Source organism: Rhea americana, unplaced genomic scaffold, assembly GCF_003343005.1.
Source record: "Rhea americana isolate MKP2758 unplaced genomic scaffold, rheAme1 scaffold_25, whole genome shotgun sequence".
In the NCBI taxonomy this organism is placed as follows: domain Eukaryota; kingdom Metazoa; phylum Chordata; class Aves; order Rheiformes; family Rheidae; genus Rhea; species Rhea americana.
Genome location: NW_028186368.1, coordinates 6,956,071 through 6,981,905, shown reverse-complemented (window position 1 = coordinate 6,981,905; position 25,835 = coordinate 6,956,071). Strand labels below are relative to the sequence as shown.

The 25,835-nt window shown below is 38.1% G+C and overlaps 1 protein-coding gene across 3 annotated transcripts in view; it reads left to right on the top strand.

Annotated features, from left to right (window-relative positions):
- KLHL32 (kelch like family member 32) overlaps positions 1 to 25,835 on the top strand; it is a 116,125-nt gene that overhangs the window by 42,231 nt on the left and 48,059 nt on the right. For all 3 annotated transcript variants that reach the window (XM_085306952.1, XM_085306951.1, XM_085306953.1), the window contains one exon: positions 12,838 to 12,936. In XM_085306952.1, coding sequence (XP_085163078.1) covers positions 12,838 to 12,936 — 99 coding nt within the window. The remainder of the gene's footprint in view (positions 1 to 12,837; positions 12,937 to 25,835) is intronic.

Sequence of the window (25,835 nt, the reverse complement as noted above, 5' to 3'; positions counted from 1 at the left end):
ATTCAGTTACACTTAATTTTGAAATAAAATTCGTATTTCAAGTTTCAATTTGTATTTCATTATTTCAGAAGAGTTATGGGGYTGTAAAAATTTAATTAAGGCATCTGCTCCGTACTGTGGATTGAGTATACAACCTTAATTTTTTCAAAGGAAGTAAACAGAAATAAGGAAAGAAATATTTTGTTGCCTGTTTTAAAAGAATTATTTTCATCACTTACCCACACAATAATTAATAGTTTAGTGTTTGCATCACAGATTAGCCCTTGAAATTTTCATGTTTCTGCTATTATGGAAAATGGAACTTACTCAGAGATTTCTCTCTGAGATAAATAAGAGACAGAGATACTGTGTTATATTACTGAATGACTGGAGGTCTTGGTGTATGGCTTGTCATCTCTGTGCGTTTTGTTCTTCCTTTGATTGAATGGTGATTAAATTAATAGATAAAATTGAATCTTTATTGTGCTATTGAATGTCTGTATTGTGCTTGAAGTCAGTTAAGACTATAGGTCACTACAGAAAGAGAGCTCTTGCTGTGAAACAGAAGCATCCAAAATATATTGGACACTTTCCAAAGCTAATTTTGAGACGTTGGATGGTAATTTACTTGTGTGTGAGTTTTTTTCTCTGCTCTGTGAATAGAGATACTCCCCTGTCTTGGGTGATATCCAAAATTTAATAAATCTGTATAAAATATTTTGAGAACCTTGAAAATATGGATATGATGTTTTAAACTAACCATCCATCCCACCTCATCAGCCCTTGCTTCTAGGATAGTATCTTYGGCTCCCAAGTGAATAGTAAGTGACTTTAACCTTGATCCCACACAGACTTCTGAGTCTTGCATGTTCAAGTAGGATCTGCTTTGAATAAATGAGTTGGCTTTTTGAGTTATAAATACTTGTACCAATATGTGCAGTTGCTCACCTATAGAGGCGTTTGTAGGGCAAAGATTTGCACTCTGTCTCTTTATCAGATATACCAAATGCTACTTTGAAACGCTGRTGAATGACGGGGATTTTCTAGGAGTTCTGTTTTAAAGATGTCTTTGCAAGCATAACTTAATGGTGTTGGTCTGAGAACTAGGAAYGCTGAATTTTCCCTTATGTCCATGAAATTCTGCTCTCAGCCTGGTTTTAGACATACYGAGTCGATACTGCTTATATACTGACTCAAGCTGATAGAATCTTGGTGAGCATTTCRAGGTAGCGAGTAGGAGTAATTCGTAAAGGCTATTAATAAACTACTTAAGTAGAGTGTGCTTACATCAGGGAGAGTTGTGAAAATGGAGTCGTGAGTTAGTTGAAGTGTGAAAACTCTTTTCTGTTTCTTTCTGTTTCCAAAGAAAAGTTGGTCTGTCTTAGTTATCCAAAATTCAGTCCTGCCATTTACAACCTTATTTTGCTTTGAAAATGCAAGTATCAAGATATGATCTGATACACCCTTAAAAAATAATAAAAAGAAGATTTAATGGGATCCATTTTTAACACTTTGGACCGTAGTATTGATCCAAAAAGTTGCTGTTTCTTTAGAAAGCACTGTGGTACTGATAACAGTAGCAATTAGGGACAGTCCTAAGATATTCGTGTTATGTGTAATGCAGTATGTAAACAAATGAATATTTAAATTCAGCTTTCTTCTCTTGATTTTTATAAAAATATTTTGCTAACCATTTACGTTCGGTTTGAATGTATTTTAACTGAAATATAGTTTTCTGTGTAAAATAGTATATTGGAGACATCTGGTGGAAATTTTTAATATTGCATGATAGCAATATTTGCTTGCATTTGTTTAAAGTTATTAAAARTATATATAACTTACAACATGACGTTGCAATCTGAAATGCAATTCTGGCATCATTTCATCCTTTTGATTTGAAAGGTGGTCATGGACTTAAAAATACAGACACTAATCTTCTTGTCTATGTAGGCAGGCAGTGCCTTATCATAATTATGCTGGAAATCTTTTACTTTTAAGGGAAATTGATTTTTCAATGGAAGAAAAGATTGGCATAAAACTCAAGTTAACTATAAATAATGTAACAATTCTAACTGAATTAATCCATTACTGTGGTCCCCAATCACATAATAACAAAGAAATCTTGGTACAGAAATGAATAAAAACTAGCAAAAAGGAATAACAGCAGAATTCGGTTTTGTTCATTAAGAATAATGTTGAGATAAAACAGAGATAACAGCTTCAGCAGTACGTTCTGTGCACCCCTAATAATGAAATCTTTTTTCCTACTCAAGAATTGTTATGCGAGCAGTCTACTTAAAACAGGAATATAGTGGTCTGATTGGGAGGATTATTTGTCTTTGACAAGATCTTTCCAGAGTACTCTATGTGGTTGCTGGGAAAGGTCAAAGCCCAGATACAAAGATGAATTTAGGCATCGTAATTCTGAGTGTTGTGTTACACAGCTAATGGTTTCTTATTTCCTCAATGAATTTCAGGACCTTGAGGTATCCTGTTCGGTGCACCAAAGGAGTTATGAACCCCAAACCTAGGTGTTTTATGTTTTCTCTTGCAAATCTACAGTGTGTAAATCCAGTGTTTATAGTGACTGGATCCTAGGTCCTGTGTGGATTTTACAGCTGTGATTTCTCTTTTTGGAGTTAGGTGTCACCACCAGCTGTTGCCTCTCATAAGAGATCCTGATTGTTTCTCACTGCCCTTACTGTCACAGCCATAGTGTTTTGAAGAAAGAATGAGGCTTACATGGAGATCTACATTGCCTGAACTTCCAGGAGAGAGCTTTAATGCCAGAATGTAACACAGTCTAGTGTGGATTGTTTCTTCAGTCTTTTTGGGTGAGGTTGAGGACTGAAAAATGCTGAAGTTTGGAGGAAACTGTCTTAAATACCCTCTTTCTTGGGCTTAGGTGTTACCTGTGTACTACTGCTTGTTCAGAGTTGGGAGATAAGACTTTCTTCCTGTTGTAGTTGGCCATGTCCTTCCTTCATAAAAGGACTCTAAAGTCATGCTGTCTTTTACTTCAGAGTCGATGGCAGTAAGACCATTCCTATATTCCAGGATCTTGATGATTAGACTATTCACCCTTTTTTCTTACRGGAGTGTTTTACAAGTGTCAGATGTATATTGGAAGGGCAGTGGATGAAGTACAGTGATATAGTAACTATATTATCTCAGATGTTAAACAGTTCTTGAGTAGGGCTTGGAGTTCACAATGCCTTTCACTTAGTAAGGGTCTTAACCACTGGGTTAAAGAATCATGATCTTGCTTGCTCTTTTTAACGTTTTTGAGTTTTTAACTGTTCTGTTACCAGGAAGCATATTCTCAGTTGGTGGAGCAGGACAGCCCCTGAATAGACTGTTTTCATTGGGTGGCGCATCRTTCATTGCTGACAAAAAAAGGTGCTTGTGATTAAAGGGAAACCTTTGGAAAATTTCAGAGCTAAAAATGGAGGCTCTTATGAAGTGTAGGTATCACAGGACTAAGTAGCAGTTTAAACTGAAATTTTGAGCATCTTGATTTTAGATGGAGGCTCTTGCATTCGTTCTCAGATTTAAGTCCAACAAACTGCATTGTTTCTGTTAATTTCTTATATATGAAATCTAAGTGATATCATCATTTGAATCAACTGACAGGGACTGTGGTATACTTTCAAGAACGAATCGTGCAAGAGCATTGAGTTTTATTTGCAGTGAATGATTGTGGTTCTAATTCAGCAGAAATACAAGTACACAGCCTGAGTCCTGTGAATGATGCAGTGCTTTGTTAACTGGATCTTCCCTCTTTGTAATTACATTTTATCATGCGTCTTTAATCTATGGTAATATTTTGCATTTAAATAGTATTTGTGTTTGATGAGCTGAAAGCACATGAGAAAAGCAAGTGAACATTGTCCTTACTTTACTGCATCGTAGACAGGAAAATGGAGAAAATGACTTTCCAAAGGCTACACAGCAAACCAGCAGTTTAATAAGGCTTAATACAAAGTTCTTCTGACCAGGTCCTGTTTTCTAGCTGGTTAATCTCTTTTCTTTTTCCAAACAATAATATTTTTGCTACTATGTTAATAAAAAAAGTAAGTTGTCTCTGAGAAGTTCTAAAATTATTTGAAATTGGCAAAGCTACATAAGAGAGAATCAGTGAGGCAGCCCTGATATAGAAGGGTCATCTGCTGTTTTATGTTCAACTTTTTCTCTAAAAGCCAATTCTGGGATGATGCCTGTTGTCACACATTCCTAGACAGCCCAAGATTAGCACTCAGCCTTACACACTGCTTATGGGAAAAAAAATGGTTACATTTTCCCAAAAGCCACATATGAGGTTGTATATTTATAATRATAAGAAAATAGACTTTAAAATTTTCTTTTTCTTAGCATATTTTTATTGACATACTACTATTTTTATTACTTTCATGCAAAAAAAGGAACAGTAAATTTTATTTTACTCACAAAATGATAACATAGAAGTAGTCTTTAATAAGTGAGGTATATCATACTAGTTACAAATCTAGAGTTACATACTACTTTACCAAACAAGTTTCATAAATTGATAGGAATACAATGGGGCAATTTCTGAACTCATATGTGCAAACACAGTTAGTTAAATTACTTTTTGTGAAATTGTTCCTTTTTGGGTCAAATACTTCAGCTCAGTTATTCTTTTAATAAAAAACTGTGAAAGAATAAAAAAATCTTTCTAGATAGTAAAGAGACAGTACAAATCATTATTTGCAAGTACAGCTATTTCTCCTGATAATTGCTTAGATTCCTTTAGAGAATCTTGACTTTTAACGCCCCCCCCCCTTTGATAATGACAGTTTTTCCTAGTGATTAACTGGTGTTTCATTTTTAGTTTTCAATTAAGGTTGTGGGGAGACAGGTCGAAATATCTTGACATCTCTTATTCCGTTAATCCTTGCTAGCTCGGTTGGAGGTGAAGTACATTGCAAAGCTGTGTTACTTGCTTATTTTCTTGAGTAAGTCACATTCTGCTTCCTGTATGAGGCAGTTCTACCTTTTGCCTTTGGCAGAAGGGAATCAGAGGGTTCAGTTAAACTGCTGGGGTCCCTGGCAGACATGCAAGGGAGAATGCTTTAAAATATCTTCATCCTTTTCTACAAGGGACAGCTCAAAGTTAGCATGAGTCAGCTGTAGACCTCTGGGTCATGGAGATGAGAGGGAAGAAACAGTTGAAATAGTGCTTTTTTCTTCAGCTTTGTGTGTCATTCTTGTATTGCTTAGAGACTGTAATCAAACTTACTTTACAGCATTTKTCAAACTTATTTTACAGATTTTGAGAGAGTTGATGGTGTGTGGGGGGGTGGTGAGACTCAATCTAGAGAAGAGAGAGAAGGGAGATTCTTGATGAATTAGCTGAGATTAATTTAGAGCTGTCTGGTGAAATTGTAGGTCTGTCAGGTTCCTGTAACACTGGATYGATGGCCTTAAGAGCTGAATGATTCATGCCGTGGTCTTGGAAAACTTGATTACAGAAAGACTATGTATTACTATAAATATCTATTTTAACATCACTTGCAATGTAATTTCAGGGCCAAAAAYATAAATTTGACACTTAGAAACAGTAAAAAATGAAATATCCAATATTATCAGGAGTATAATCTTGTTTCAGTGCCTAGCACTAGGTTACTACTACTAGGTCTCAAGTTTACAGTTAAATTACGGAGAGTCCAGAAGGCTTAGAAAGATACAGAACTTAATGAACTCCATTTATGCGGTTTATTGTACAGAAAGTTTTATGTTATTTGCTCTGGATAAATATGAAGATGTGCACAAGAGAACTTTTCTGGAGTGGAGAGTAATCAAAGTACATCTTACCAAAAAGAGCAGTGAATTTTCTTGTGATCTTAGTTGATATTCCATGTATTCAACATGCGTTCTCATTCTCTTTTCTGGAAAAAYGTAGGAAAAATGTATGATGTATATCAGATATGGTGGTCCTAGTTGTTCCTTCTGATTGTCGCTAATGAGATATCTGGGTTTTGTAATGGTTAGTACAAATGTTACACATTTAGCCTTTGGGAAGTTGCAYGCAGGAGACCAGAATGTTTTAATTTTACTCATCTTTCTGAAGCAGCACATCTAAACATGCAATGAGCAGAGAATTCAACTGTGAGTTTGGCAGAAGTGCTAGCAGGTTGAGTGAAATGCAGTCTAAATTAGTCTGAAAGGAAAGCTACTTTTTTCAGTCAATCTGAAGCACGGAAGATAGTCTCTGGATGRGAGAAACAAAAGGTACTTTTGTTAGATACCTTCTTGTTTGATATGGAGATCACTGCATGCTGATCAAGAAGGAATTTTCTCTTGCATCATACTGTCAGGAAGCTTAGGATTTTTTTTCCTCTTTCTGTGTTAAATTCCTTATGATTTATTTTCTAGAATTGTCGGATATAATGTTACCCATTTCCCTACTGTTACGGCATAATGCAGTGTTATTTTGAATGTGAATCATGTCACTACCTTATTTATTCCATTGCCCCAAAAGCACTTGTATGGAAATGAGAAGGAAAGATGGGGGGGTATAGAGTATCCATGATCAGTGAGGAGGTAGAACTATATCCTGTATCTCATAATCTTTGTCTGGGCACACAGTTTAGACTCCTTGGGTCTGAAGTAGTTTTAGTTTAGTTTCTTAAAGTGCCTGGATGAACTACTGTGTACTGCAGGATACAGGGATGCAGGATACATTTAAATGACCRCAGAATCACAGAATGATTGAAGTTGGAAGGGACATCTGGAGACCATGTAGGCCAACCCTTCTGCATAARCAGGATCACCTAGAGCACACTGCACAGGATTGCATCCAGGCAGGTTTTGAATCTCCACAAMCTTTCTGGTAAATCTGTTCCAGTGCTCTGTCACTCTCTCAGTGAAGTTTTTCCTTATGTTTAGGCAGAACTTCTTGTGTTTCAGTTTGTGCCCATTGCCTCTTGTCCTATCGCTTGGCACCACTGAAACGAGTTCAGCCACATCCCCTTGATGCTGTCCCTTAAGGTATTTGTAGACAGTAATAAGATCCCCTCTCAGTCTTCTCTTCTCTGGGCTAAACAGGCTCAGCTCTCGCAGCCTTTCCTCTTAGGGGAGATGCTCCAGTCCTCTGATCATCTTCGTASCCCTATGCTGTGCTCTCTCCAGTAGCTCCATGTCTCTCTTGTACTGGGGAAGACCAGAACTGGACACAGTATTCCAGGTAGCCCCAGGGCTRTGAGCAGAGGGGGCTGAGTAGAGCAGCAGGATCACTTTCCTCGACCTGCTGATGACACTCTTCCTACTGCACCCCAGGAGACCATTGGCCATCCTGGCCACAAGGGCACATTGCTGGTTCATGGTCAACYTGTCATCCAGGACTCCCAGGTCCTTCTCTGCAGAGCTGCTTTCCAGCAGCTCAGCCCCCAGCCTGAAATRGTGCGTGGAATTATTCCTCCCTAGGTGCAGGACTCTGCACTTGCCCTTGTTGAACCTCATGAGGTTCCTCTCCACCCARCTCTCCAGCCTGTCTAGGTGTCTCTGAATGGAAGCACAGCYTTTTGGTGCATCAGCCACTCCCYCCGGCTTGGTATCATTGGCAGACTTGCTGAGGAGGCACTCTGGTCCTTTCTCCAGGTCATTGATGAATCAGTTGAACAAGCTTGGCCCYCGTACTGACCCATGGGGTTCACCACTAGCTATAGGCCTCCAGCTAGACTCTGCAGCGCTGATGACAACTCTCTGAGCTCTGCCTTTCAGCCAGTTCTTAATCCACCTCATTGTCCACTCATCTAACCCACACTTCCTGAGCTTCTCTAGGAGGATGTTATGGGAGACAGTGTCAAAAGCCTTGCTGAAGTCAAGGTACACAACGGCCACTGCTCTGTCCTCATCCACCCAGCCAGTCATTCCATCATAGAAGGCTATCAGATTGGTTAAGCAGGATTTCCCCTTGGTGAATCCATSCTGGCTACTCCTGATCACCTTCTTTTCTTCCATGTGCTTGGAGATGACATCCAGAATGAGCTGTTCCATCGCCTTTCCAGGGATGGAGGTGAGGCTGACCGGCCTATAGTTGCCTGGGTCCTCTTTCTTGCCCTTCTTGGAGACTGGAGTGACATTGGCTTTCTTCCAGTCCTCAGGCCCCTCTCCAGTTCTCCAGCACCTTTCAAAGATGATGGAGAGTGGCCTGGCAACAACATCCGCCAGCTCCCTCWGTAGCTGAGGGTGCATCCCATCTGGGCCCATGGATTTGTGGATGTCTAGCCTGCCCAGAAGGTCTCTAACACAATCCTCCTTGACCAAAGGAAAATCTTCCTTTCTCCAGACTTCCTCCTTCATGTCCAGGCTCTGGGATTCCTGGCGGCTGCCYTTAGCGGTGAAGACTGAAGCAAAGAAGGCATTCAGTAATTCTGCCTTCTCTGYATCCTTTGTCACCAGGACTCCTACCCCATTCAGTAGCGGGCCCACATTTTCCCTGGTCTTCGTTTTGCTRTTGATGTATTTGAAGAAGCCCTTCTTCTTGTCCTTGACATCCCTTGCCAGATTTAATTCCAAACGGGCCTTAGCCTTCCCTGTCGCATCCTTGCATACTGACAGCGTTCTTATAATCCTCCTAAGTGGCCTGTCCCTTATTCCACATTCTGTATACTTCCTTCTTTTGTTTGAGTTTTGCCAGGAGCTCCTTGCTCTTCCATGCAGGTCTCCTGCCGCCTTTGCTGGACTTCTTTCTCCTTGGGATGCACCACTCTTGAGCTTGGAGGAAGTGATGCTTSAATATTAACCAGCTCTCTTGGGCCCTAGAAGGAAGGCATGCCCTAACCCAAGTAGTTCGCTGAAGATGCCAAAGTCTGCTYCCCTGAAGTCCAGGGTTGTGATCCTACTTATTGCCTTACTTCCTCCTCACAGGACCCTGAACTCCACCATCTCATGATTAAAATGATCTAATTGTTTTTTCCAGATTTTCGTCATAGGTCTCCATGGAGGTGGTAATTGACTTTACCTTCCATCTCAGGCTGTTATTTTCTTTGTTAACAAGGACAATTAAGAGTTTCATCYTCAATCCCTTTTGTTCATACCTACTAGATGTGCTGTGTTGCTAAGTATTCTCCGCATGAAAATTGATTAAGGAGAGAGGGAAGATGTTATGTGTGATCTCAGTAATCTTTTTCCCCACTTACTCAGGGCCCTAAGATGTGCTGTGTTGGAGGGGATGCAGGGTGAATAGGGAAGGRAAAAAGGGAGGTCTCGGAGAACAARTAAGTATTTTAGAACAACTGCCCAGCGGGTGAGTACAGACATCTGGTCAGAGACTTGTGTATCTGTGACCGTGGAGCTGAYCATAAATTTTCTTTCTTTCTGCATCAGAATTGTGCTTCAGAAGCTCAGATTTGATTTACAAATAAGATATTTCCATTTCTTTTTWTGTAGAGCAGCTTTCCTCATATATATCAACTGAGAATAAATGGATGCAAGCACATGGAATCAAATAATATCTCAAAGAAATGAGGATCTAAGAAATTATATAATCTACCGTTTTGAATGCTATGAACTCAGCATTCTGTTGCAATGAAGCACCCAATCTTTTGGTCTCCTTGCTGTCCCTTGCTTTACAGATCTCACCACCAGACGAAGTGAACTAGATTTAATGCATACTCTCTTGGAGATTCGTGGGATGGAGGGTAGAATGGCTACCTTGAAGAATAAGATTTCTGTATGAACTTGAAGTAGTTATGGAGGAGGAGAAAATAACTTGACCAGTGAGGTCAGTTTCAGAAAAGTGCAGTGCCTCAGGCCTAGAGATTTGGGAAAGTAAGTATACAGGGAGACAATAGTTAAGCTGGTTTTCTTGGGTAATTCTTGGGTAACATCATAGGCCAGAGAAGAGTTGAGAGCGTAATGAAAATTAACCTGCAGAATAAGGGTTGAATAGAGGGCTGATAGCAATGTGCTGCCAGATACAATATCTAAATTGCATGTAATTAATCTTAATATAAAAATAGCATAGAGAACACTCTCAAGCTGATAATATATTACACAACGGCAAATCCTCTGCTAGTGAAGATTGCAATGTTGGCTGAAGTTGATGGTTCCATATAATGTCATCTGAGCTTCTGCCCTTATATGTTTAATAATGCCTCAAAATCTTTGGTTTGGAGATGGAGTAGGGAAAGGCATTAAATTTCTCCCTTTAGTGTTTGCACTCATACTTTTTGATTAATTTTGAAGGTGTGAATCCAAAGTAGATTTTAGTTTCTTTTTCCTTAATTCTCTATTGGTGTCACTCTGTAGACCTCGGAGCTGTTATTTTGATGGTCAGATAGAGGAGAGTCAGCCACTGTATGTATTTGGTGTGTATTTAAAGTGGTATTTATGTGCATTTGGTGTTAAGATTCACATAGACAGCCTGTGTAGCATATACACAGCTGTGCTGATGATAAAAAAGAGTTCTAGTAATTCCATTAATATAGAGAGGTTAAGAGGTTTTGTAGTAATTGCTGGTTGCTCCAAGTTCAATAGAGGAAAGGCTTGCAATATATTCTTCTTCTTTATTCATTGTATTCCTCTTTTTGTATTTTTTTTCTTGTGGATTTCCCCATCATGCAGTTTGCTGATGGTGAACATTTAGTGCAGATGAGTTAGTATTTTTATCTATATGAGCACTAAGTAAAAATTCAGACAAATCCATTTAAAGTGAAGCCTTGGGGAAGAGGAACAATAGAATTTCCTCTTTCTCTTGGGAAACTCAAAGGTGAATTTATTGTCTCAGCAGAATCTCATCTTACATGGTCTAGGAAACCTGTAAGAAATGAAAAAACCCTCTTTAATACCATAACTGATTTTTGTGAAGTTCTAGCTATTTTAGTTAGAACTAAAAGTTCTAGCTGTTGGAAAATAACATTATGCTTTTCTAAGTATATACCACCTTAAAATWAGCTTTTGTTTTGGACTTTGTGCAAATCACCTCTGGGTAGTAAGCAGTGATCCTCCTTGCCTCTGTCCTACTTCTCATTTTGTGATGCTGCTCAGGATATATTATTTGTAAGTGCATTGCTGTAGCTTTAAATATATTAATATTTCACAGCTAAATATAGCTTGTATCTATGTCCACAAGACTGTAATCTGCTTAGGRTTCTAGTTCTCTTTATATTATGTCTTTAACAACATTAAGCCTGTGGCTGGCATTTAATAAGTAATGTGACATCAGTCCAGATGACAGAACTTGCTCAATATAAATGATGTCTGAATAATAAATATTACAGGTCTAAAGCAGTGAGACCCTGAAGAATATTAGCAGTTTGTTTTGTCAGCCTGACCTTGAATTCTCACTTGAAAAGGTCTTCACAGTGCTGCACAGTTCTTTAAATGTTTGTATCAAAGGTAACTGAAATCCTCTCCAAGTTTCCCTTGAATAATATACTCCTCATCACGTGTAGCCACCTAATCAGCATCAGCTGAAAACCTACATCATGCTGGGCCTGATTCTCATTTACATTAAGATCCTTATATGTCTTTTTTGGCTGAGTAAAGGAACTGCTGTACTACAAATAAATTGCATGTATGCTCACTTCAAACTTAAAGGTTTTCCAAATTACTGTATATTCATATTAAGTATGACATACACTGCCAGAACTTAATGTAAATAAGTTCTTGGTTTAAATAATAGTTGATTTCTTTCTTTCCTATTCCTAAAAGATCAGCTGTGTTGGAGACAATTTTGTTTTTGCTTGAAGAGATATGTACTTATTTTTTCACTTCCTCAAAATTTGACTACAGAAGATGCAGATGAATTTGTGTATCCTTTTTTATGCCATTCTCCTTATTCCACTGCATTTGAGACATGTAATGCTATGAGATTAAACTAAACTGTGTTCAATATTTAAAAAAAGAAAAAAGAGAGAGAGAGGGAGGGAGGGAGGGAGAGCTGGTGGGCCTGAAAGAAGCTTTACCTCCCTGTGGAGCAGTGAGAGACTGACCTCATGTGGTATGAAACCAAATCTGCCAAGGAAAATACTTGCAATAAGGATAAAACATTCAGCAAGCTTAGTATCTTTGCTGAATTAATATTTCTCATCCATTTCTAATTTTGATGGATGCTGCACTATTTGTCTTGAAATAATACCAGTTTTGGAAGTTTGTAGTATGATTGCTGATAAAAATAAACCAGTATCTGTGGCCTCAAAGATTTTCTGATGTCCTGAGCGGGATTYCCTAATAAGCTGGCTTCAAGACAGCAGGCTGGAAACTGAGGGCAGTTATCCTGGAAGCTGCCTGTGTATTATTTTAATTGAAATGAGTAGGAGTTTCATGCGAACAAAAGTGTCAAGATAATCAGTCTTGGTTTTTAAGCCCTTTCTGGCACTCTCCCAGCAGCATTCTCACTCTATGCCTTCACAACCTTGCTCTGTAAAATGAAGRTAGTGGTTAGGAAAACTATGTAATGGTACCATGCAGAATGGGAAGGGTGTTCCTGTAATTTTAAAGTGTGAATAATCCAGAGACTTCAGAGTCAATTCTCTTGGCCCACTTTATCAGTATATATATGGAAACATCCAGGCATATAGATAACAGAAGAATGTGCTGTTATGTTGAGAAGTTATCTTTTTTAAATAAATAACATGCATTTAATTTTAAAGAATGATGGAGTAATGTGGTTCATGGACTCTTAAAGAACAATCTGCTTAAAATTCCTTTGAACAATCCAGGTGAACTTCTAAAACTCTGTCCTCATCCTGCAAAAAAAATCTGTATGTGCTTAATTTTACTCTTTCTGTTCTTTTTGTTGACTTAAATCTCTGAAGTACCAAAGGTCTGTAGTGTTTTCTACAAATGCTCTCTGAGTTCTGTATGACAAACCTTCCATTTTCTTCTTTACAGATCCTCTTGGAGCCAGGGGTGATACAGGATGTGCTAGCAGCTGGGAGTCATTTGCAGCTGCTGGAGCTTCTCAGTTTATGTTCTCACTATCTCATCCAGGTGAGGCTTTTCTACCTGATGATTAGCCATTTCTTACATGGTAAGCATATGTTCTAAGCCTAATTTCAGTAGGATAACCTTAGTACAGTACGTGGTCTAATCAAATTGAAAAAAAAATGTGTATCAGAAGACCTGAATTTTAGGTATATCATCAATAGGGCATTAATTTGTGCTAAATGCTTTCTATTCCATTCCATTTTATTCATTTCAGTTCCCTGTTGTGATCGTGAGTAAGGTGCTTAAGTGTATACAAAATAATATTCATGCATATTCCAGGACACAATTACCTCTCAATGTGTAGGACTTACTACAGTGGTGCCTTAACTGGCCTCATTCACGTAATGCTAATAACAATATTAGTGCTGTCATTTTGAAGCCAAAAATCTGAATCCAGTATTTTTTTTATGCTTGGCTGAAGGAAATGGCTCATGATGGTAGCTTTGATGTGCATCAGTAAAAAGCTTTGTTTAAAAAAAAGTGACAATAGCAGTTCTACAGAACTGTTTCCTTGTCTTTGTAATCTTTCAATATTGTTTCTGAAATAGGGCACTTTGGCTGTATCTCTGCAACAGTTGACAATTGGGCATGGAAGTGCATGTCAGCACAGTGCTCTCCATATGTGCTTGCCTTCCAACAGCATAACTGCCTTTGAACAGTCTGTTGAGCGTACTTGGCAGCACACTGAGCTACTGAGTACCGTAGGCATGCAGGATCTTGTGTTAAGAGCCTCAGAATGCACTTAAAGACTCTGTGTCTTATGGAGAAAGAGTCTGTTCTTTTGAGTGTAGCCTCAGGAAAGCCTTCAAAATGTATGTTCAGGCAGTGAGGTGATACTAATTTGTACATTATTATAAATTGATTAGAAAATTAAAGGAACTGGTAAGAGTTGTGCAATTTGTATCAGTTTGGTTTTCAGGGACTGTAAAGAAAGACTGAATTATTATTAGAAAATGGAGATGAAATGGAGTGGGATAAACAGTTGGAGAAATAAGAAATGCCAAGTAACACACAACCAATTGGCCTACTGGTTGTCAGATGGGCAGTTGCTTTAAGGGAGGCATGGGAAAGGGCTATAGAGTGAGGAGGAAAGTACGGATCCAGCTTTGATAGACATAAAGTAAGGTTAATTCCCCCAGCAAATCAATCAGTGTGAGAATGTTTCTGCCTCTTACATTCCCTRTCTTTGCCAGAAATTGGACCAGAGAGACCATTGTGATAAAGAAGCTAGGAAGTCTTAAGGGAGTAGGGAAGGAGCTGAGTACTCYAGTGCTGGTGAGGAGGGACTTCGGAGAATTGAGAGATGAGCAGGTACAGGCCCAGTTTAAGTGCTTTACTGACTACTCCTTTGACCTGCACTGAGTAGCCTCTCTTATTAATAGGCCTTCTATCTCTTTTGCACAATCTTAATGCCTTTTCATCCTGAAGTTGTGGCAGTGGAAAGACAGCTGTAGAATTAACTGTGCTTTGGATCTAGTGCCTGTGAATGTGAAAGCCATAGTCAGGCATAGACAATGAATGAACTGAAAAACTGAGCAAACAGACATTGCTGCCAGATTGTTCTGTTACTTACAGACCAGCAAAAATAACCTGGATGTGAATGTCCATAAGTAGTTTCTGAAATGATGTGAAAGAACTCTGTTGCACTCTCAGTAGCGTCCCACTGTAGAGGTAACTGGAACTGTACTGCTGTAAAAATCTAGAGGAAGTGGGACTTAAACTCAAGATCTATAATGGTGGAGGTAGGGAATAAGGGAGAGAATATGTGTTGGAAGACAGAGAGCAGAGGTAGTTCTGTAAGGTATTTTTGAATCAGGGTTTCATTGCAAGGTATTGAACCAGCAGGGACATCCGTAGGATGACTGCAGTTTACCTCATCTCAGGTTCTGATCTCTATTTTACTCTTCTCACTGTGTGTATTTACCAAGTTCAATGCCAGGAAAGGATATCTATGGACAAATTTGCAGTTTGAATAGACCAGAGAAAGAATTTATCTGCCTGTTTCTTCTGCAGAGTTGCAGTCCATGCAAGTAATCAAATTTGGGTAGTCATGTAGGTCTTTTTAGCAGAGATTAACAACAAGCTGTGTGTAAATAGACTGTGATATCTTCTAGGATCCAAAATAATTGTATAATATCCATTTATGTTCTAATATCTATTGCTTTATATTACTACTATCTAAAAGCAAAATCAGAGTAGTTAAAGAAGGCTTCCTGAAAACCCTTAATCACTGCTATAATTGGGAACTGGGGTATCTTGTCACACCTGACCTCACCTGCTGTAGATCGAGAGGCTGGGAGAGAGAATAATGCTTAGCCATTTTCTTCTTCATAATGTTGTTTTTGAGTCCAAGATTCTTTAGTATAACAGTGAATTGTTTGTCTTGATGTTCTGAGTGGTTGGTATCTCATGAGCTTAGCTTGACTAAGCATAATCTCGGGAAACACTATATGTAGGATCTAACTGTCATTTATTATTGTTGTGTAATGATGAAGCAGAGTTTTTACTTGTTAGGATTTCTTTATTTTGAGGGGTTGGACTTTGCCTTTGCTTTGCCTGAATAAAAGTGCCATTCTTATTGTTAGAGCTTGTTATAGCTCCTCTTCTTTCTCCCTAGATATTCTAAAAGTCTGTCATCTTCTGGCATTCAAGACTTGTTTCATCTCTTCCTAACACTTTTTTCTGGGCCCATCTGGTATTCTGTAGATACCAGTAAAGATTCTTTTTGGCTACAAATGGGATATGCTTGGCCCATGTTTATTTCAAGGCATATTTGTAATCTGTGAGGTACCAAAGAAGACTGTACTGACCTAATTCATCTAATTTATCTTGTTGAAGATGATTTGCAGTCCACCAAGGGCTGATTCATTTCCAACCAAGGCTGACTTTTATATTCACTAATCTTTAAGGAATTTTCTCTCAGTTGTACTAGAATAAACAAAATGTTGACTTGACTTTAAGATAAATTCTGGTTCTTGTAGACTAACCAGCTTAGAACAGCTTATTTAATTTCTTGATAAACCTCAGAAAAATTTCTATAACAAATTGAATCATGAATATGGCATTTTTACCAAGAGTTTTTGATCAAAGGCTAGACAGAAGAAAACAAGAGAGGAACTTTCTTCCTCCCTCCAACCCTACCCCCCTCAATTAGGTAATATCCATATCTGAGAAATTTTTGATAGCATGACAGAATTGAGGCTTTTGACAGCACTGCTGGTTTACTAAATATGTTTTCTCATTCAATGAGTGTAAAATGTTACTGTCAAATACTCTGTAGTATCTAATCACAGAATAGTCAGGATTGGAAGGGACCTCTGGGAGCAGCTACCTCAACCTTCTTGCACATGGGAGGATCACCTAGAGCAGGTTGCCCAGGACCATGAGCAAAACCAGTTGCATTTTGAGCATCTCCAAGGATGGAGACCCTATACCCTCTCTGGAAAGCTTGTTCAGGTGTTCAACCATCCAGTGCTTTCTTTATGTTCAAGTGGAATTTCTTGTGTTTCAGTTTGTGCTTATTACCTCTCATCCTATCATTGAAAAGAGTCTGAATCCATCCTTTTTACATCATTCTATCAAATATTTATAAACTTTGAGAAGTTTCCCCACACCACCACTCCCTTTTCTAAGTCAAACGGTCTCATTCTTTCCTCATATGAGAATGCTCCAGTCATTTAATCATCTTGGTGGCCCTTCGTTGGACTCACTCTAGGAGATCTCTGTCTGTCTTGTGTTCAGGAGCCTGGAAWTGGATGCAGAATTTCAGATGTGGGCTCAGCAGTGCTGAGGAGAGGTGAAGGCTCGCCGCCTTCCACATGCCAGTAACTCTCTGCCTAGTACAGGGGAGAATACCATTAGCCTTTTTTGTCCATGAAGGCTTGTCACTGGTCCATGTTCAGCTTGTCCACCAGGACCCGCAGGTCTTTTGCTGCAATGCAGCACGGCCTTCTGATGTATCACTCCTCCCAGGTTTGTATCATCTGTGAACTGAGGGTGTATTCAGTCCCATCGTCCATTAAAGAAGTTAAACAGTGTTAGTCCCAGAATGGACCCTTGGGGGTGACTRTTAGTGACTGGCCTGCAGGTGGACTTTGTGCCACTGATCACACCCGTAAGGATCCCATTCCTTCTGCTAGGCAATAATTCCAGACTCAGATTGTGCAGACTTCCCACTCCTGCTGTGCTGTATCTTTAATTGGCATTACTCTCTAGCTTCTGCTGTTTGGGGTTTGTGTTTTCAGCTTGTCTCATAGAGAGAAAYTTTATTTTTTTAAGAATGTTGATGTTAGTTAAGATATATGCATATTGACAAGTCATAACATAATGTCACCATAATTCTCAGGTACTTTAAACATTGAAATCTTGCATATTCTTCTCAGACTAAACAGTTAGACAGGTTGATTGTTCTTAGCTGTATTGGTCCTGTATAGATATGGGAAAGCTAAGCTGAAGACATGAGCTTTGAATATCTTGAATGTGCCTAAGGCCCATGGTTACACATACAGCATTTGGTTGTCAGTTTTGTCTGCAGAGAGCGGTAACCAACAGGTAGATGTTTACTGAAATTTAATGCGAATGGGTTACCTAAATATCTTGATTTCTTTTAAAAAATTTAACCTGTAGCCTTATGTTCTATTTAGCAATAGAACACGGTTGTTATTTAATGCCAATGTCTGCCATTAAAGAAGAAAGAAAAAGCCAGTGGAAGGCTTTGAATGTGTAGGTGGAGACCTGAGAATGGATTTCWTAAATAGAGCTGTAGAGGGCTTGTTGTTAGGCAGTGTGTTTGTGATGACCTATGTTGCACTTTAAAGCTCGTGAAGTTTTACTGAAGGATACGTGACTTTATTCTTACAGAAGATAATGTTTTAGAAGATCTATTCAGAACATACAAATGTTTGTTTCGGAAGTCTGAGTTTTGTAACTAATTGGAGATGAAAGAAGGTGGGGGTTTTTGTCTGCATCAGCTCTTTGTGTATTCAATAGCAAAGACGGCCTAAAACTGCAAATAATTTCAGCAATCTAAGATCATATGCCTTTATAAGGAGAGAATGCTGTTGAGCGTATGGATGTGGTTGTGGGTGGGGTTTTTTGATGTTCTGGGTTTTTTTTAATAATTTGCTTCTTCAGATCAGTATCAGTTGTATGTGAGTTTAGTTTTTAAAACCAGAATCTGATTTTCCCCTGTCATTCAGAGATCCGGGACTTAAGACTGCACATGTTTGACAGCTTAAAGCTAAATGACTTTTTTTGTATTACCTGAGGTTTAGTCTTTGTTGTCTCCCCTGGAGTTCTGTACGCCTCCTCAATAACATTCAAGGTGACAGGCTGTAGATGTGGGTTAGGGGTTTAGAGGTAGCAGAATTGTCTGAAGCAACCCGAGTTTCAGTCTGAGAGGAAGAACATGGCATGGTTGTAACCATTTAACCCTTTAACTCTCTAGTGGCCAGATCAGGAGTWCTTTGTTAAGAACAAAGGCAGTTTACATACTGGACACAGTCTGAGACACCATTTATGTTATATTTATGGGTTAGATAGTTGCATATTTTCATGTTCTACACAGCCGTACTAGACGTTGTTTGTTGACTGTCCTTGATCTCCAGCATTTTATTTCCTCTCTTAGGGAGGAGCAACAAGAATCATAGACAACTGTAGTGATTCTGACTGCTGTTAAAGTTCCCTTGACTTAAAAATTGCTCTTGGGATCATAAATATTTTTAGCTCGATGKTATAAGTTCAATGTCAATTTTTCCTTTTGTTTCAACTGCTCTAAGTTCTCTGCTAAAGGATAATGCAATAGATTACCCCTTGGGTAGGAGGGTGGGTAGGGCTCTCCCACAGGTGCATCTGCCCAGTTGCTGGTAATGGCAGTGATATTTTAAAAAGGGCTAACTTAAGTTGAAAAGAGCAGGTCAGCGAATGATTAAGAGACTGAAAAAAGCAGAGCACTATACAGTAGCAGGCAGCTGGAATTTTCTTGGAGGCTCCTCTGTACTATATGCTCTGGATCCTTGTACACAAAAGCAGACAGTGAGTATGATCAAGCCTGGAATGTCTGAATTAGATTAAATTAACCAACTCTTAAATTATAAAGTAAAACCTTCCGGAATGATTATTGGTAACAGTTGCTGAAGCAGGCAAATCATCTTGAATAATGGGCATTTGATTTTTAACCTACCCTGTTGGTCAATCTGGGCTAAAGAAAATTTTTCTTCATGGTGAAGAATGAATAGTTGGGTCTTTCCTTCCACTARTTTAAAACTGTTTGAGTTTGTTTACATATCAAATTATATTTGTTTCTGTTTTTAAAGGAAGAAGCTATAAATGAGCCTGCCTGTGGTATGAAAAAGAGTGTGTATGGTCTATGTGTGTGATAGAGCCAGAGCTTTATAAGCTATTAATTCTTCCTAAACGTAYCTTCTCCGTGTGGAGCTGTGCCAAGAACACTCTTCCAACCTTCGCTAAGATACACTCTTCAGAGATGAATTAATTCTTGCACTAGAGATTGAGAGCATCACCTTTGTATTGCTGGAAGCCCCAGCTCAGTTGGGAATTTAGCTCCTGGGTTTTCATATAGAGCAAATTAAACTACTAGAAAAAAATCTAAAGGTCATCTAGCAACCAATTTTTTTTTCTTTAACTAATACTAAATTCTTTGTTTTTATGTTAACACCTCCCCCATACCCACATGAAATTAGAGTGGTGTTTTATAAAGCCACCACCATAAAACTTGAGTCTGCCAACTTTAAACAGTGGTGGAAACAGTGACCTTCTCGTATAAAGGACACATCAATGCTTTTCACACTTCCCTATTTTTAGTGTTATGCAACCAGTTGTTGCTATGCTTAGGCCACTGTTTCTTGAGGGAGCATGTTTTGTCAGCTGTTGAGTCACTGAATTATTGACAGTCATTAGGAGAGCTCTTGTGGAAAGCTCTTGTACAAAACTTAAAAGTAACTGCAAATTTGCCTCTTCTCTCCCTTAACATGTACAGACACACCTCATACAGAGAGATATATGTACATAAAATGTGAATGCAATACTGACAATTCCAACTAGAATTTCCAGAACTCAAAAAAAAAAAAAAAAAGAAAAAGAAAGAAAGAACCCCCCCCCCATATTTCAGTTGGTGTCAATGAGGCAAGTAGTGTACCCAGTCCCTTTTAATCCTGTTGCTACTGTAATCCACTTGCTGCTCTTTAGCTGTGCTCTAGTCACGGATTCTGCTCCTGGACTGTTAGTTGTTATGACAGTGAGTTGCAATTGTGGCCAGGGACCTTCTGGTTTTGCGTGTTARATGTTGTCTTAAAAATAACAAAGAACCTGTGTTTTTTCACTGTTTCCTAATTTCTTGTATTGTCTCTCGAGGCAGTGCGGCCTACTTAGGTGACTTTTCTGTCCCTTACCCCCTGAAGGATCCCTGCTTCTGGGATCMTTCTCAACTATTTTTATAAAGCTGTAAACAGAGGCTGGCGAATCCCAGAATGCTTAGTGTACAAAATTCTTCCCCAGTTTTATTACCATCTGATCAATACTGATGTTTTATGTCTCTCCACTWCCCCTCCCCATGTCTTTAGCTATTAATTTTCTTTACCAACCAGGGCAATTTAGGTGCATGCACAAAAAATTGCATTATTTGTAATTGAGTAGTGCAGCTACCCTTATCAGCTAGTGCCATTGGCGACATGCATAGTTATCAGTCTGGTAGCAAAATTTGTTTTATTATAAGAGATGAAAACTGAAAGGTCAAATGACTGAACTTGAGTTAAAACAAGGCAGTCAGGGACTTTTAYTATCCAGCTGTGGGCAGTAGGTGGCAGTGTTTGTCCATAACAGCAGAGCAGATGAATTAAAGCTAAAATCAGAAAAAATGAAAAGAAAAATTATTTATTTTTATTCCGTATTAGTCTTCTGACCTAATCAGTAAAAAAGTCATTATTCACACAACACTGGGCAATATGCATTGTAATTTTTAACAAATAATAGGAAACTGTTAATGTTTTCACAGGAAATACAGGTCTGTGTTGTGCAGCAATGGTCATTTATCACTGCACTTTGTGAAATCACTCATTTGTTCTAATTTGAATGTAAATGACTCTAAGGTTTTACAAATAAGGTGACAGACTCGCATAAATGTAATTGCAGGGTTCATCTCTCTCTTTTTATATATCACTCATTAAGTTATGAATTAAATACATCGTATTAAACCAGGGGCATGTCCAATGATGATATTGTAATGGCAAATTACTCTGTGCTATTAGAGGTGTATTTTTTATTCATGGACATTAATTTGTCATTAAGCGGCATTAGTTTAGCACTTTTATGCGGAAGACGTGACCTGAAAGAGGAGACTTACTGCTGTAATATGAAAGAACAGGAATACAGGCACCAGATATACAGAGCTTTTCTTTTTTTTCTTTTTCTTTCTTTTTTTTTCTACCTCCTGTAAAGAAGCAGAGGGACATTTTATTTAAGTTTGCTTTGATCTAAATCAGTTTGAGTTATGTTTAGTCAATTTAGCAAAGGTATTCTTTGCTAAGCAAAGGAAACACAAAAATGCTTTGGTTATGAAGTATTTACCAATATGGAAAAAGCCAGAATGTGAAGTACAAAATGGTGACTCTAAATCATAAACCTATGAACCTGATGGGTATGTTGGGCCTGAAGTGAGTTAGAATCTTGTTTTATCTCACAAGTGCCATTGTGGCCATTGTCCGTCCTTTTTTTCTCTCTGTATTGTATTTAACTGAAATAGAACAGATTTTTTTTCCTTCTTAATTATGAAATAAGTRTCTTTTACATGCTTTATTCTTTGTATTTTTAAATACACTGTTATTATTTTCATAGGGATCAATTTGAAGCTTGAAAGCTCATAAAAGGCAACTTGAARTATTACATTCAGAAAAATACTGAATGTCTCAGTCTGCTCCATTTTTAAGAGATATTGAGAGCTGTGTAGACTTTAYTTTCATTTTATAGTCARTTTAATAGAAGACAATATGCCCTCWAAACTTTCATCTGTTTGTTTAATGGTAAAGGTGGACTGAAGTCGTGAGGATTCAGGTTGATACAACCTAGTGTTTGTCAGTGTTTGAATTTTAGAGTTTTCTTTGGACCATTTCTAGTTAAAGACAAAAAGTCTGAACTTGATACAAGTCTGTGTAGTTGATATTTTTTCYTGTTACATGCCATGTTCTTCTGATGATTTAATCATTACTGTTTGATTCATTTATTTGAACTGTTCACAACACWTTCTGCCAGTAAAAGAAAGATTTTTATAAAGAAAGTGACAAGATACTAAGCCTAARATATGCATAAGTGGTTTCAGAACTGGAAGTACCCCAAATTAACATCTAGTTTTAAAAATTAAATTATTTAAATAATTAACAGAGAAACATTCTTCACTAAAACATTTCAGCTTCTGGAAATGCTAGGGGAGGACAAAGCAGAAAACTCATCTGTAAGGCTGTTAATGTTTTCCAGATTTGTTCACAGTAGTAAATGAGACAGTGTTTTAGCACATCCTGTCATTTATGTTTTGTTTTGCACAGCTACATAGGAATAGAATTWCCCAGGAAACCAATAGCTGGCTTTAGAAGTGATCCAGACTATTTTTTTTTTTTTTTTAAGGCATTTCTGTTCAGTAGGATAATGAAGAGGAATTCAACCCAGAATGAATATAACTATATGCATGCTATCTTACTGAGTCTGCAGCCAGTATATAAGCCAACATAAGTTTTCATTATTTATCTTACTAATTCTAAAAAAAATAAAGATACAATCTTAAACATTAGTGATATTAATTTCATTACCCATCAGTAATGTCCTGTAAGTTATGTTATTCCAACTTGAAAAATGTTTAACTTTRTTCACCTACATTTTTTATGTAAACTGTTCCAAACATTTCTTTYATTAATTTGGAGGAAGTTGCTGCTAAATTTCCCATCTGTGTCACCAGAKACTTGCAGAATTTGAGATTTGTGTCACGGAGTGTGTCTAGCTGTATGGGTGCCTCTGGGTTTCAGTGACTTAAATTCRGAACTTACATTTGCTGTTCTGAGGAAATTGAACTGACATCACGTGGAATTGCTTCTACAGTGTTTTGTATGTATGTAACTTTACAGGTGCTGTTTTGCGTATGGATTAGGGAAACTAGTAGTAACATATTAGCTGGACTTTCTTCCAAAACACATTGACCTTTGTTYTGGAAGTTTGCCAACTCACTGAAAACAATTTTTTCTAAATTCAATTTCAGAATTTTCTCATTATTTACTGTAAACAAATCTAGTTATATGTTTAAAAGGCCTTGAATTTCTGTAGTATCAAAGCACGCCTATTTGTCATGGGTAAGGTATTATGGTAATCTCAGGCAGATCCAGCCTCTAAAACACATTGGAACTGGAATTCCGTGGACATGAAATGGTAAATTCTGGGCATGGAGAAAGCTGGGGAGATAGCCCCAATGTTTTTTTTTTTTCTTTTAAAGCATTCATAGAGTGATAGAATGGTAAGGTTGGAAGAGACCTCTGCAGATCTTCTAGTCCAACCCTCAGCATAGCCCGTATGGGGATTGAACCCACGACCTTGGCATTAGCAGCACCACGCTCTAACCAACTGAGCTAATATCCTTCAAAGTCAGTAGTTCCCTCTGTTTGGGTTTTAGTTTTTTCTGCCTTACAATATAGATACAGTTTTACCATCTTCATGGAGAACAGAAGCATGCAGCTAGTGTATGCATACAATGGTGATAYCAAGGACCCTCAGAGACTAATATTAAATATTTACTGCTAAATACTTGAAAGTATTTGACTACGTAGATACTGCTCTGAGTCTGGATTGTATAACATGAAAAAGCCCTAATCAGGTTCTGGACTCAGATAGCACCATGCRTCCCTGGACCAAAAGTTGAACAGACAGATGGAGCTTTGGGAAAAGGAATAAAACAAGTAGCCAAAACTATCAGTGTGGTGAATACTGCAGAAGAAGCAACAACATCAGATATAAATGTAACCTACCATGAGATACTTTGATAAAATGTTGCTGGTAGGACTTTGCTTTTAGAAGTGGTTGAAATATTTGAAATTTGGATGTTTTAGCAGGAGTTCTTATTAACATTTGAATTTGAAAGGGACCTATTTTTAATTAAAATCACGTGGAATAATCATTGACCAAAAAAAAGAATTTTTTTTTTTTATGAGCTCTAGTTCATTTGCAGGAATTGTGGCTGTTATTGTTAACTCAGTCAGAACAGAATTTATTTCTACAGCTAATCTGTGTTCCTCCTCTAAATGCACTTCCAGTTTCCTTTCAAAGCCTGTCTGAGTGTCATTGGGATGGGGTGTTAACTCTGGGTTTGTTGAAAAACAAGTTTAATAAAGATGGAAATACAGGGTAGTCATAGCAAGGAAATCTTCCTGCACATTTCTTATTGTTCAAGTCTTGGTTTCTCACCTCTCCAACGTTTTTTTTTTCAGACGTTCTCTTAACTCCCGGGGAGTAACCTTGAGAGGTGGCCCAGCTCAAGGAAAGATTCACCACCGTGCAGCAGAGCAGCTCGGTGGGCTCTAGGCTGCAGCGGTATTTRTGGGCACGGAGCTTGACTCCTGGTCATACAGTGTTTGGTGTGGACATGTACTTTTTCTGCTGATCTCATGCTGTGTTGTAGAAAAAATACTTTTTTGCTGACCTCATACCCATTCCGTGGCTCTCCAGTTGCAACSAGYATTGCYTAGTTCCTCCTGGTCAGCGCTGGGTGTTACCAGTTGTTTGTGGTCAGACAGGCCCAAGGTAAGGGGCAGGGGAAGGAGTTGCGCTCTGCCATACGGTGGCTTCACTTTATTCTGGGAATGTTTGAAGGACGGTGTAGAAGAGGGACCTCTGCATACTTCTGGGTGTTGAGATAGTGGCAAATATTGATACCTGTGAACAGTTAGTGTTTGGGCCTACAATGATCCATTCTGCTCCTGAATGTGGTGGCTTCAAGGTGGAGTCTTTAAGCCAATAATAAATTGGCCATTTGATTCATTTGTCTTACATATATAATAGTTTGAGGAAATATTTTTCTCTTTTGTACTTCTGGGGAAAAGAAGCATTGATGGTAAAGCAAGGAATTCTGACCATAATCTGTTTGAGGTAGATGGGGGTGGGGTGTGTGGGCATAGGAGGAGGGGGGTAGTATTTTCTTATTCTTAAGAACACCTGGAAACTAAATTAGCAAAATGGTCTTGATCTTTGAAAGATAATGTTGTCCTGGTGCTTAGCATCTTCAGCAGTGTAAACATTCACATGTGTTAATTTTGGTAGCACTTGTGACTTGTTCATCACTAATRAAGGTCAGATGTAGAATCTGTCAAGCTAGACGTTAATTCAATGTACATTTTTTACATTTATGCTTTGCTCTCTCTAAACTTCCTGCTTTGGAAAGTCAGATTTATAATACTTTTTGACCATGAGAGTGATGTGTAAATCCYAGATAACTAGTGGTTTAAGTAAAATGAATTTAAAAAAATGATTCTATTAAAGCATACCAAGTTCTTTTCTATTTTAGCTAGTGGTGCTTCCGTAATTTTTTCATGTTTTCCTCCTTTTTCACATATATGTGGAGTACTATCTCTTTTCGTCCTGTTTACATCCAGTGAAATCAGTTCTGATTATTATATAGTAAACCTACTAATCAGCACAGCTCCTAGTCATGTGCAAAAGAGGTATGTTCTTTTTACTGCATAAATTTAAGGACAGAATGTTGTAGAGACGTTTTATATCACTGAGACATATTGCTTTAACAAAACATGTTACAGACATTTTGCTGATATACTAAACTGCATGAATAATTTAAAACTGTGTTACAATTGGATAAAATATATATATATATATATATATATATATATATATATATATAT